The 13966-nt window shown below is 42.4% G+C and overlaps 1 protein-coding gene across 1 annotated transcript; it reads left to right on the top strand.

Annotated features, from left to right (window-relative positions):
• The first annotated feature begins 2884 nt into the window (after window positions 1-2884).
• Window positions 2885-13298, top strand: pkdccb (protein kinase domain containing, cytoplasmic b). The gene is made up of 7 exons (XM_085257918.1): window positions 2885-3589; window positions 4323-4454; window positions 6118-6389; window positions 6716-6795; window positions 7102-7209; window positions 10508-10684; window positions 10976-13298. Exons 1-7 carry the CDS (start codon window positions 2987-2989, stop codon window positions 11080-11082), a joined length of 1479 nt encoding a protein of 492 aa, XP_085114044.1. The 5' UTR covers window positions 2885-2986; the 3' UTR covers window positions 11083-13298.
• Window positions 13299-13966: the final 668 nt, after the last annotated feature.

The raw sequence follows: 13966 nt of genomic DNA on the forward strand, positions 1-13966 counted from the left end.
TCGCTGTCCAACTGGCCGCGGTGCTGGAGCACCGACCGAGTGAAGGGTGGTGAGCCTCGGTGGCTGATTAAGCGGCTCAGACAGGAGCTACAGCTGCTCATTATGAAGGTGCACAGGCAGAGATGCTGCACTCAATTAAAACAATAGCTAACTGCTGCTGATCACAGCAAAGCTGAGCATAAATCACCGCCGGGTGAAATACTCTCCTCCTTAACGATTTAAAAAGAAGGGACTAAGACAATCAGTACATTATTCATTAATTTTAAATAATGACGTGCTTTAGTTAGAGGAAAACACTTAAATGCATGTTTTTACTAGAAATGTAAGTGGAAATTGCACCAGTCAGTTAGAATGTATAAAAAAGATTTAAGCCCTGTCCCTTCATTGTCTTTGCTGCATTACAGTAATCAAGGATGCTTTCATAAATTATGTATGAAGAGGTTTGCAACCAGCGGTTACATTAATACCATTTGGGAGAGTGATGATTCATAGATCAGTAATTAGCCGTTAATAACAGCACCTTTCATTCTTGCCAGATTTTGTGAAATCTCTTTTAGTGGTTTGATACCAATGCTAACTTGATGTATCAAATTGCTCCAAATAATGAATTATTAAAACATCCAGATGTTTATGCCTCATCGGAATGAAAGAAAAGCGTTGTGGCATAACGTATGCAATCATTATCACTGAAATTAAAAAGAAATAAATACATGTGAATAATATTCCTAAAGATTAGGCTTATCTCCTACTTTTAGGTTCGGTTTAAATAAACCTGTGACTCTGTCTGTCCTTTAAATTATCTTCATATCAGTCTCGTGGAGTCTTTCAAATACCTGGAAGGTATTTTGCTTGATACCTGACTCTCTTTTAAGATTCAGTTTCAGCATCTGGCCCAAAAGTTAAAAATGAAATTAGGATTTTTGTTCAGAATAGCAGGAAAATGTCTGTCTTCCTTTGTCTTTGACAATAACAATTCAACACTATGATACTGCTCTAAAGACGTTTACCAGTTGAACCCTATTTACTTCCTTAAAGTTAAGAAGAAACATCCATCTAGAGCTCCTCTTTCACAACTCTCAATTAAGTCTTATAACAACAATTCAAGACAATAGCTCAATTTATAGGTCTGGTTTTTGACCTGGTGTTCTTTTAATTATCTGTGTTGTTGCCCGTAAAGGACTCACCGGCTTTGCTCTATCATCATTACACACTGTTAGCAGAATAACCTGCACCAGGTCATCCTGATTAGTGTGCCATAAAATCCTGAAGACTTTTGCAAATGAAGACTTCCTAAATAAGAATAATCATAGCTGAGTAAGTAGGAAGTGCAGCTATATACGTTGTGTAGAATGTAAAAATCATTATTTGGTGTGGATTTTACATACCTCAGTCTGTGGAGCTGTTATTGATTAGAGAGAAGAGAAGAGAAGAGAAGAGAAGAGAAGAGAAGAGAAGAGAAGAGAAGAGAAGAGAAGAGAAGAGAAGAGAAGAGAAGAGAAGAGAAGAGAAGAGAAGAGAAGAGAAGAGAACTAGCCAAAGCACAGCAGACTAAAAAGAAAGGAGTGACTGTGACACAGCAGACCTGTGTGAAAGTGTGCTAATGAGGCGGCCGCTGGTCTGGATCTGGTTATAAATATGAATCATGGCAGTGGGTGCTTGTCTGTGAGAGGCCACAACTGAGAGGGGAGAAGGGAATAATTTATTGAAAGAAAGCCAAAGATCAAGAAAAGGAGGCTGTGAGAAAGTTTTGTAGGAGAGATGAAAAGTCTCGTTTTACGGCTTTAAATCTGAAAGCGTGGCCCAATTTATGTCTGTTATAAGTGATTCATGATGGTCAGCACTGATTCATACTAGGTTAAACAAACTGTGAAAGTCATAGATGAGGGGTGTGGCTGTTTAAATCTGATCTGACTTAAGATCTGTCTTTAAAAACTTAGTGTTCAGGTTTGTGTTTGTGAATCGCTGGCCTCACATTGAACAAAAGCCCGCTGGCGTGGAGTTTTCTGATCCACCTGTGTGGCAGCTGACATTGCTAATGCCTTGTTGACTTCAGGCACTGATTAACTTACTGTTTAACTGCTCAGCATGCCACAAAAACACACACACACACACAGACACACACACACACACAAATACCCACATAATGCAGAGCCTGACAGACTTGTACTGGATACCAGACACACATGTATAATGAGAGGGTTTGGCTTGAGGCTGGTACTGAGGTGACAGCCATGGTAATTTCCTGTGGCAGATTTCTGCCAGTGAACGGGGACGGGAAGGGAAACGCTTCATTAAAGCTTCAGTGCTGTTTCGAGATCTGTTGCCCAAACACATTCGGCTCAAAACAGAGATGCAAGCAGAAATATGGCTTAAAATATGGCGTGGAAACAAAGAGCGAAGAAGAAAATAGTGCGTGTCTGTTTATTTTCATCATCGAGTTGATATTAACACGTTGTTGTTTCTGTGAGTAGGAACACAAAGGTGTTTTGCTGCCACCTATTGGGCAGATTGTGTAAGTGGTTGAATTGTTTTTACCATTATAATGAAAATCAATCAATCAATAAATAAGCCTATAGTACCCTACGCGTTGTCTGTTTATTTGAGGTATATGCAGTAGTGCCATTCCATACATAAAATCTACGCGTTTCAATACTCTATACTCTCAACTTGTTTTCTTTTCTTGTGTCTTTTAAGTAAATATTTTCATTACTTTTCATGACTTTCTTCAGATTAACTCCATGACTGCTGCTGTAAAACCAGTCACACTGTGTGACAACGCGAGGTCGAGCTCTCCTGCAAAGCTGTCCGGCGGGTGTAAAGTTACGAGCCGGCAGGACACACCTCTAGAGGGAGTTCCCGGGGAGGTGGAAACAAGGAGCCGATCGTTCCTTCCTGCAGAAAGTCAGGAGCCCTTTCACTTGAGAGGGCGATTACCTCCGCCGGCGGCTGTGCGTCTTGGCAGCTGTAGCCGTGCCTCAGAGTGAAAATGCCCGGGATGGGCAACTCTTTACGCGCGGCTGCCCTCCTGGCTTTCGTGGTTCTTTCAGTTCTGGTGACGCTCCTGATCAGCAGCGTGCAGCAGTTTGGAGCAAGAATCTCGCACTTTTCCACCGCACCTTCTGGTGATGACGAGGAGTTAGCCTCGCTCCGCGAGGCGCTGATTCACCAGCTCAACGAGAGGCGAAAAGAAATTATTCCGCTGCTTTCACCTGGTGTTGGTGATGATGATGAAAACGGACTGTTAGGAGAAAGTTTTTCCCAGCGTGACTCGACTTTGGATTACAGTCTGTGGAATGAGATCACAGTTGGCTCCGGGAAAACGCATCTGGATGAAATGGGTTGTGATTCCCTAGCCGACATGCAGGCGGTGGAGATCCTCGGATCGGGATACACCAAGCTGGTTGTCAAAGTGAATCTAGCCGGGGAATCTGAGCCGGTGGCGCTGAAACTCGTCAACGAGCAGGGCATAGACATGGGGAAGTGCGTGGAGGACTTTAAAGATCCTCGGGGATGTCGCGAACTCGTTTCATTCAAGCTGAGGAAAGAAATGGTCCTTCTCCAAAGACTCCAGCATCCGAACGTCATTAAGGTAAAGTTTCCTCTCCCTCTGCTTTGAGGGTTTGTTTTTTAATCAGTTTAAATTGTTAAGTTGCGAGTTCAAATGCTAAAACAGCGTTTAGTCTGCGTCTTTCTCGGTGTTTATTTAAGGGCCATGAAGTTTCAGAGGCTACTGTTGACTTCTGAGCGTTCCAGCTGGGGAAACTGGATAAAGTGAAGATTTTCCATAATCCTCGTACTACAGCTCACATTTTCCTTTGTTTCACACGCACTGAGCTGCGTGAAAGGTTGCTGCAGGGCCTTCCCATCTAATTAAATTAAATTCGGTGACCCTCCTCTGACCTTTGGGTCCAGTTTAGCGAGAGCAGACAATGTGACTCTGTCCTCCTCTACTATCCATGGTTGCATCTGAAACCCCCTGGCGCTTATTCACTCAAACCATTACAGCCCAATTTAGAAGAAGTTTGAGCTAAACCCAGGGGTTTCTTTCTCGTGTCCTGCAGTCGTGTGACAGCCCAGTTGATTCATTTCAGAGATGTGCTGGATTCTCTTGGCTATAATGTAATTTTTCACATTTTTATCACAAGTCATAACTGCTAGAGCGAGCTTGATGACACATTGTATGCAATCTTTGCTCAAAACCTTAAAGAGACTTTAACCTGTTGCTTTCTCTGAATTAAAATGTAAAAAACAAACAGTAGCATGATCTACCCTGCTTTTCTTTATTGTACTGTGGCTTAACCTAGTTATTTTCCACTCTGCAGCTGAAGGGTCACTGTGCTGGGGGCCCAGGAGGAAGAGAAGGCGAGGCCGAAAGAGTCACAGTCATTCTGGAGCAGGGGAACCCTCTCCAGATGATCCAGCTGCTCCAGAGCTCCTGGGAGGACAGATTCAGAGTAAGCACCACGGCGTGTTTTGTCATTTATCTCATACACTGCAGACGCACTGGGAAGTTAGAGGTATCTGTTTCACACTTACTGTGCACAGAGCATGTGCAGGCCATTGTTCAAGTCTGCAGAAAAGGTGAAGGTTGAAAAATGACAGAGGCCGATGTTGGAAACTCCTGGAGGTCGGGCATCTGTCCCTCGGTACATTTGATAAGGCCGAGGTTTTGAGTCGTGATGGGCCCTGGAGTTAATCCACTTATGACTGGGAATGTCATTTCATCCCAGACACACACTCTTAGATGCACACATACAGCTTTAGCGCAACCCCCCTCCGATCACAGGTATGCTCCACAGTGGAAGCCAACAAAGGCTGAATTTACACTCCAGGGATTCAGATATGCTCGCCTTCGCGCATGGATGTGTTTGAAAAGGAGAGTGGTTGGAAAGGGGGGGGGGGGAATGCCTGAGCATGCATGTTTTGTTTTTGGACTGGCAAAAAGTACTTTGGCATTCTGCACGTATCATCTCAACAGTGGGCAACTTTTTGCTGCATCACCAAAATAGCAGTTCATAATAACCCTCCCCTTGAGCTGCTTGGCCACTTTCAGCTACATCGCATCTGTGCAAGCTTCAGTAATCCAGGGGTGTTTGGTTTCAGCCAGCCCCGTTTTTGCCATGCCCCCGATTCCACCAAGCGACGTCCAAGAGACTCGGAGCATTACCTAACACTGCAGCTATGTTTGTAGTGTGACAGAAGCATTTCATGCACTTTTAGCACATGGCTAATGCTTTAATTTTGCTTTTGGTAGCCTTACTTATTCCCTCTCTCTCTGTTTTTATTATAGGATTTAAAGAGTACTATAAAAACAGTGTCAGGAAATGGTTTGCAAATGTGGTTGGTGAGCCGTCTTTAAAGGAAAGGCTTTTGCATGGCTTCCAGTTTTAACCATTTTTAGCCATTTAATTAAACCTAATTAAATTGTCCAATGTTCTGAGTTTTTAGAGGATAAAACAAGTCAGTTTTTAACTTGAAAACAAGTCAAATAATAATATTTTTAACAGGTTTTTGTTGGCCAAATGACATTTTTCACTAACAAGATAATTACTTATGATTATGATTATTTTTTTTTATATTATAAATTATGGTTGAAAAAATAAAATGAGAGAGAGAGAGAATGGAAATAAATTTAAAGTCATTGTTAAAAAACTTTTAGGTTCTGCAAAAAAAAAAAATCTAGTATTTTTCTTTTATTGTACAAAATGTAGTATTTTTGGATTTTGTTGGTATGACACAACAATCACTCTGAACACTGCAGCCTGGTTTTTCATCAGTTTCAGACCAAACCATGTGCAACACGCCTAAAAATGATATATGAAAATCAAGAAAAAGCTTTGACGCCTGTAATTATATTTGTATTTGATACATTTTTTAAAAACATTTCTTGACATTTGATCACAAATATTAACATTAAAGAAAAAATAAGCATATTCTCACGTCAGACAGCTGAGTACATACTTGATGAATGACTTCAACGGTTATCTGGTTATAAACCGTAACTGGCTTCAGTGACAATGCATTTAGCGCTTCAAGGCCAACGTGAAATATTCCTGAGCAATATTTCACCACTGTCACGAGTCCAGCTGATCAGACTTTGTTGTTTCTAATCTCCAGGTGTGTCTGGACCTGGTCCGGCTCCTCCACTTCCTCTCTCAGTCGCCTCTGGGCTCCGTGGCCCTGTTGGACTTCCAGCCTCGGCAGTTTGTCACAGTGTCCGGCTCGCTGAAGCTCACGGACCTGGATGATGCCAGCGCGGAGGAGACCACCTGTCACACAGACGCAGACTGCACTCTCCAGTTTCCACACAGAAACTTCACTCTGCCCTGCTCAGCTCGGGGTGTGTGTGAGGGGCTAAACGAGAAGAGGAACATTTACAACGCCTACAGGTAAAAAAAAAAGTGACAGTTTTACTGCGTGATAGATAGGAGGAGCATCGGCTACACGGATAACTGCATAAATATAGAACAAGCTGACACCTAAAGTGTTGACAGTGGAGACGTGCAGCTGGAAATTTGCAGTTTGATGGGGAAAGTGTAATGAATGCATTGTTAGTTTCAGTGGGGGGGGGAAAAAGAGCAATTTCCTTTTAAAAATGGTTCCGATTTTTTTGACAGCTTTACGATCTTTACGTGTGAGACGGAGCGAGACGGCTATGCGATAGGGCTTGCCCAACTTTCTCTCTCTCTGAATGAGTGTCTTTGCCTGACCTTAGGTATTTTTTCACCTACCTGCTGCCTCACCAGGCCCCGCCCAGCCTCACACACCTGGTAGACCGCATCATGAACGCCACAGGTGAGGATGAGAGTCGTCCCGACATGACGGGGGACGCTCGCTACTAAAGATCAGAAGGCAAATCTTTCCATTACGGCAGTCGTGTAATGACATGCCTCTGCCTAAGTGCTTCTTTTAATGAGCAAGACAAGATGCTTCATGACATGTAACGCAGTAATGAATACAAGTAGTTATTTGTTGAGATCACACAACTGGGAGTAGACAGCATAGTGTAAAAAAAAAAACATCCATAATGCCTGACTTTATGCCTGTAGTCACTTAAATCTTTAACCAGATTGAATTCATTGTGCGTGCGTGTGTGTCCAGGGGAGCTGAAAGCTGACATCAATCAGACGCTGGAGGCCTTTGAACACATCCTCCACCTCTATAAGTCTGGCCTACACCTGGAGAACCTGCCTCCATCAATAATCAGAGGTAAGCGCTCGTGGAATGAAGGCTGCTTTATATAAAAGCACACTGGGCTCTCTTGTGGACCTGTTTCCTTTTTTTTGTGAGCATGAAGAGAATGCTTGGCTTTTTTTAATCTACTTGTAGAGAAAAGCAGACAGTCTACACCTGTGTTTTCATTTTCTACTTAAGAAGGGAAAAAACTGAAAAAGAAGGGGCTGTTTTGACAGGTTTATTAGGCAGCTGGAATGAGGGGACGAGACTAACAAAGTGAGATTAATCTCGTATGTCTTTTGTTTAGAGAGTGCAGTTGGCGTTCATTTTAAAAAGAAGTGTTTTTTTACTTCATTACATTTAAAATTCCTCGCTTTTTGCTGTGCAGAACGGCCACGTAAACAGTTTTTCAAAATCTTTGTCCTACTTGTTTCTGTGTTCGCCCAGCCTAAGCGCTGAACGTCCTTCACTTTTCTTCTCTCCAACTCGCTTCCACCACGCCCCCCCTCCTGCCCCGCTCCTCTCAGCCGTATGAAATATTAATAACAGAATGACTGGCTGCGTTCCTGTGGTGAGATTTTCCGTCCCCCCAGATGCTGGACTGTTTATATAGCAGCACTTTGTGAATTTAATCACAGATTCAGGGTAAAGAGGCCCTGGTGCCGAGGCTGACACCGGGAGGGAATGTTTCAGCTTAACAAGGAGGTGCCAGGAGACTGCTGCTGCTGCTGCTGAGTGTGTGTGATAAGACTGTGGGGGGAAAAAATGCGTGTGTTTATTAATTCAGCATATTAGCTGAAGCAGAGGTATTTGTGGGTGGAGGAAAAGCCTGTGCTCAGCACCAGCTTGGCTTATCCGTTTCACATATTGGGGGAAATAAAGCTCGTGGCTCAATCATGTTGAGAATTCAACTCCATCCAGTAAATTACCAGCATCTGGTTAGCCTAATTTCCTATATTGGGGAAATGGCCAGCTTTATCGAAGCTTAAAAAATCTCCTTGTTTAAAGTCGGTCCTGATTGCTTGCACACTTCAGATTTTACACAGATTTAACAAAAAGGGAGATGAGTAGTAAGCATATGAAGGGCTGGTGGGCATATTTTTCCACATTTCCCTTATTCCAGATGCTAAGCTAAGGTGGTTAGCTGCATGCTCACTGCACTAACATGAAAAAGGTATTAAACTTCTCGTCCAGTTCTCACCAAATTAGTCATTTTTACAAACTGGAAAAAAAGCTGCATTTTTGTCGCACACATGTAACATGCCGCACTCTCCTCACATTATATACCAAGCACGCCCTCCCCGGTTTGAGGCAGGGGCAGTAGTTAAGCTGCAAAATTTCTACCATCACCCTCTCACATATGTCAGTGCCCTTAATGCTTCAACCCTGCTCCACCTCCCCAGCACACTCACCTGCACACTCCAAGGGGCGATATTTACTCATCGCTAACCAATTTTATATGGAACACGTTTTAGCTCAGAGCACAGAAACCAAACTCTGTTCGGCTGCTGTAATAAATCATTTCCAATGTGACTTATCTGACAGAACTGTCTTTTTAAATGATTAAACAGCCTGAGGGGGGAAAAAACTGAGTAATTGTGGGATTGTATATTAAAAGCCACATGAATTAAAAGGTTTTCCCTCAAAGGAAATTTAAAAAAAGAGAGAGAAAACATAACTGCAGCCAAAGTCCCAACTTATCTTTATAAAAGAAGCCAAATGGCAACAGAGCTAAAGCTTGTGTAATAGTGTGTGTGTGAGAGAGAGAGAGGGAGGGAGACTCATCAGGTCCAGAGTCTTAATTTGAAATTGTTGACAGATGCAGATTCATAGGTAATGTGGATGTAAGCTGTCCGCAGCTGAGATCATCTCTGATGTGATGGAGGGAAACCTGATGAAGATATACTGTAGTTTCCTAAAAACTGCTGCAACTATAAATCCACCTGTGTACAGAACTGTAGAGACCGCATAGGCCGGGCCGTAAATTCACCGTTAAATGATATTCTATATATTAAAAGAAAACGAGGTCCTTTCTCCCATTCTTCATCTTAAACACTGAGACTTGTATGTCTTTGTCTCTTTAACAGCTGAGGTCTGCCACCCCAACAGGCCTCATTTTTTTTCTCCCCAGAGAAGGATCCTCCAAACACTCCTTCTCCTTGTTCCCTTTTCTCAGAGCCAGAAGGCAGATCCTCGTGTCTTTTTCCTCGTAACAATACTCCCCCACACACACCGCCTCCTGCCATTTAGGAAGGTTAACAGTTTGTAACAGTGAGCCTCCTCCGTACGGGCTCACAGACGAGGCTTTTGTCCATTTCTTGTGTGTGTGTAAGTGTGTGTGTGCAGGCATATGTGAGCATGGGTTCCTCTCATGGCTCCTGCTAATGTGTAGCAGATGATTTAAGGCCAGATCCACAAGACGTCTGACAGGAAGAATTATAATGATGAATGTACGGCAAATGTTTGGAAAGTGGACGATGAGGTCGATTGAGAGTGTGTGTGTGTGTGTGTGTGTGTGTGTGTGTGTGTGTGTGTGTGTGTGTGTGTGTGTGTGTGTGTGTGTGTGTGTGTGTGTGTGTGTGTGTGTGTGTGTGTGTGCGTGCAAAAAATCTCTGGTGTCAAATGAAACGTTTGACACATAATTAGAGACGATGACAGACGCAGAAGGTCCTGCTTTGGCATTTCGAACAAAAACATTGCTGAAAACAATTTGTCGCCTAATAAGTTAGTTGAGTAAAATAAGAAATCATTTTTCAAGCGAAAAGCATTTTGTGATTCCTGCTTGGCAGCTCTGTTCTTTGATCCCATGTTTAAAAAAATAAATAAAAAGAAATGAAGACATTGGCTTGTATTTTTTAAAAGTATTTCATAGTATTTTACTGACTAAATTATTGTTTTCATTTAAGAAAAATATTGCAAATTAATTAATAATTTAAAGTAATACTTTACCGCTGGCTAGTTTATTATAAATAATACATAATAATGTATGTCAGCACTTTGAGGTAATTCCAGACCATCGGCACATTTTAAATCCTGTTCTGCCAGCAGTAGATTTACATTTTCACACTAACATTTTTGTGTCCTTTTATCATAAGAATATCTGTTCTTTAAATATCTCCCAACCAAAACCAGAGTCTGTGTTTCTATGAGACGTAGTCTTACATTTAGGGATCCCTTATTTTATTTTCATTAGCATTCTTTTCTTTCAGTGCTCCAGCGTGTTTGTTTTCCCTCCAGGGATTACTAAACTTCCGTGTTTATGCCTGGAGAGCATTTCAGAATCTTTCAGCAGCCTCACGTACTGAAGTGGCGTCTCTTCTTCTGTGGTTAGATTACACTGTGATGCGAGGGATGGGCACTTCTGGGAACGTGGAGTACCGCTGCTGGCCATCCTACAGCCAGCAGGGCTGCGTGCTGTCAGTCCACAGTGCCCGAGAGGCAGCGTACACCTGTAACTCCCACTCTCAGTGCAACAGCTTCACTCTGACGGGGCAGAAGACTTGGACAGGTTAGTAAAGCCTCCTCTACTGGTTCTACTGGTACATAGTTCCCCATCTCCCATTATCAAGTAGACATGGAAAAGCACTAGTTGTATGACTTTCCACAAAACCACACCTGCCACATGACTAGAAGTGCTAAGCATACAATTGCTGCTCCTTTTAATCTTCCAGTGTAGCTTTTTTAAAGTTTAAATACACAGTTTAAATTTTCGAGTCAGGACTTGTCACTTTCTTGATGTTGCCAGTTTGTTTAACGTGGATCTGCTTTTCTGTCTCTCTCTTTGTTTTCTACTCTGTAGGCCGCCTCCTAGCCTCTTTCAGGAGTGGCTTCAGTCACTTGGTGCCTGATGGGACGTCAGAAGTTTATGTAAAGAAGACAAAAGTTGTCGAAAAATCAAGCGCCTGACGTCCGAGCGAGTTTCTGTCAAAATGGGAGTTACCAAGAGATGGCACACAGCGGGGCGATGGGAACTGATGCAAGACGTGGCACTCGAGAACCGCGTCCTCCTGTTTAACAAGTCAAACGCAGCATGGCTCTGTGGATCTGCAGGAGCAGCGTGGAGACCAGGCTGACGAGGAGGCGTTTGAAGCCAGCAACTGAATGTGATGTATTTATGGGGCTTCTTGCTCTGTGACTGTTTGATCTGCCTGCCAGCTCACTCCCCTCTGCCAGCTACTATTTAAAGGGATTTCCCTTCAGGTACAATTAAGCAGGGAGAGCCTCATGCCCTTGACATTTTTTTTTCTTTTTACCTTTCCTTTATTTGCCGTGTGCGTCAGCTTTCACTGTGAGGTCGAGTCCCTGTTGCTAGATTTTTTTTATTTATTTTTTTTAAACCAAAGAGGTAAGAAGTATAGTCGCTGAGCATTTGGAGCCCGAGGATGAGAAAGGAAAACAAGCTCTTATACAAATACACTTTGATGTTAATGCGCAGAGGTTGTGGCTGTATTTTCGTGGTTCCCTGGCTTAGCTGCACCGCCGCATGAGACGGCAACAACCATGTAAGCGTTTACACATCAACAATGAGCAAAGATGATCAAAACCATTCCAGAGCAGTCTTTTTTGTTTGCTTTAGATACTTTTGTGCACTTAGTTATAGTGTTTCATTCCTAAATATTTATATGATTAAATGGACTGTAATTGTTCTTACATGTTTGTGCATTACAGCTTTCATGCACCTTGTGGGTGATACTTTTATTTTCAATGAAAAATTATTCATTTGTTTTTTTTTTTTGTTTTTGTTTTTTTAATACTTCCCGTGTTGTTACTGTGCAGTTTTTTTTTAGTTTGTACAGATATATAAATATAATGTTTCTACTGTTTTTTTTTAAGTTGTGTTCATTTGCATTTTTATTGTATTCAGTGTAACTGCAACTAACAGCCTGTTTACTTCTCATTAACACCTTCGTGTGTGTTTCAGTGGGGGGAGGGGGGCCTAGAATGTGTGTGCTGACCTGGTTTTCTGTGTGTTTTTTAAGCCCTTTATCTTCTCGCATGCCCCCACATCCACTATCTGCAGCCCATCTGAATGGCTCAGAGGAAAGGAGCTCCACAGAGTTTGCATAATACCAGAAGAATGCATTCTAATGCCCCACCACGCTGAGCTCATTATGAGCCTTAATTAATACATGTAAATTGGCTTACGTGCCAGCCCTTTCTCATGGTGAGAGAGGGTGCATTACTGTAAGACAAAGGCAGACATCAGGACAATCAGAGCTCAGTTTGTGGTTAGCACACGAATGGGCTGCCATCTGTGCCTGCCAGAAGTAACCTGGCGAGGTTGAGATAAGGGCAGGTCTGCAGGGTGGAGGGATTTGTAAAGTCAGATTCAGAAACTACTGAGTTTATGCTAGGAGAGGGTTAAACAAATACCTGGTGTGATACGAACAGGAGATCTCTGCCACATGCCATCAACGGCTCTTCATCTATTATCTTCTGAGGTAAAACGTGAATGTTGATGCACACACACAGTTTAAGAAGCGATAAAAATCTGTTTAATTTCTCAAGAAGGCACGCCTACGTCACGCCGGAAAACGCCACTCAAACAAAAATGGAAGCAGCAAATTCCAGATAGCTCTGCGGTGAGTCTTTACCGTTCAGCCATACCAGTGCCACTGACTTGAAAGGGCATGTCCCTGTCTACAAATAATTGTCTTTGCCTTAGGTTGGCCCCTTGTTGTCTGGACAAAGCCGGCTGATTAGAGTCCAGATGATAAAGATAAGGAGTCTGACTCAGATTAGATAAGGCAAAACCAAAAGCCACGTTAACTAGAAGGACTGGTTTCCTGGTGGGAAAATTTTCCCAACACATAACATGACTTATAGTCAGAGAAGAGCAGAAGAAAAATGATCACAGTTTGATTTGTGTGCTGTTTTGTAAAAGGTTTTATTTATTCACACAAAAAAACCATGGGAAATTTACACATAATCAAATAATTCAAAGCCAGCATTTTGGGCATAAATATATAGGGTAAAAATTAAACACAACAGCTTAGCTTAGCCTGGAAAATATGTCACAGTACAGAAAAGCTATATGCTATATGACACATAGCTTCCCTATACTACACAAGTCCTTTTCATACCATTTTAAAACACGTCTTCCCCATTATTAATATTTACAGGCTATCCAAGTTTGTGTCCATTTTGTTCTTTGATGAGGTAATTATAAACTAGCATGCATTATACCAATCAAGCTAGCTAGTGCTAGCTATCAGCTAGATCCATACATAGTCACTTTGGGTGGTGTTGTATGGTTTCAAACACTATTTAAGAAGGTAGTTTGTTACTCCTTGTCATGAAATGGTGTGACAGGACATTCCCTTCTAGAAAAAAGAGCCATTTATACATCTGAGTATACATTTAATAGCAGTAGGGTAGCTTTTTCTAAGGTTTGTGCTAAGCTAACTGGCCTAGCTTTGAAGTGGCAGTTTCCTAGTCTTCATTCCAACATGCCTGTGGTATTCTCATTAATCGATTGGTGTCCTATAAATACACACACATGCAGGTCGGGACACACAAATCACATCTCAGGAATTTGGAGAGGCACCAACAACGAATTGCTGTCTCTGTAAGCTCATCGCAGGATTTATCCTGAGATGAGGTCTTTACCTCGATAATGCAGTGAAACAATCCCTCAAGTGATAAGCTGTAATTTAGTGAAATGTACAGCTGTGGTTCATCCTTCTCCACATCAGCTCAAAGAGGAAAACTTCTGGCGTCACATTGGGTTTGTCTTGGCAGTCTTTTTGACAGAGCTAATGGATGTTTTGGCCTCGCGCAAAGGTTGCAC

Source organism: Mchenga conophoros, linkage group LG19 (assembly GCF_057382185.1).
Source record: "Mchenga conophoros isolate Kocher_MC1m ecotype Shallow Benthic linkage group LG19, M_conophoros_male_GT1.1, whole genome shotgun sequence".
Taxonomy (NCBI): domain Eukaryota; kingdom Metazoa; phylum Chordata; class Actinopteri; order Cichliformes; family Cichlidae; genus Mchenga; species Mchenga conophoros.

What these genes read in the sequence shown, in the direction of transcription:
- pkdccb (XM_085257918.1), top strand. Translation starts at nt 2,987, where the DNA reads ATGCCCGGGATGGGCAACTCTTTACGCGCGGCTGCCCTCCTGGCTTTC. An exon ending in AACATTTACAACGCCTACAG is followed by an intron (nt 6,390 to 6,715) that starts GTAAAAAAAAAA and finishes GCCTGACCTTAG; the next exon opens with GTATTTTTTCACCTACCTGC. An exon ending in GGGGCAGAAGACTTGGACAG is followed by an intron (nt 10,685 to 10,975) that starts GTTAGTAAAGCC and finishes TCTACTCTGTAG; the next exon opens with GCCGCCTCCTAGCCTCTTTC.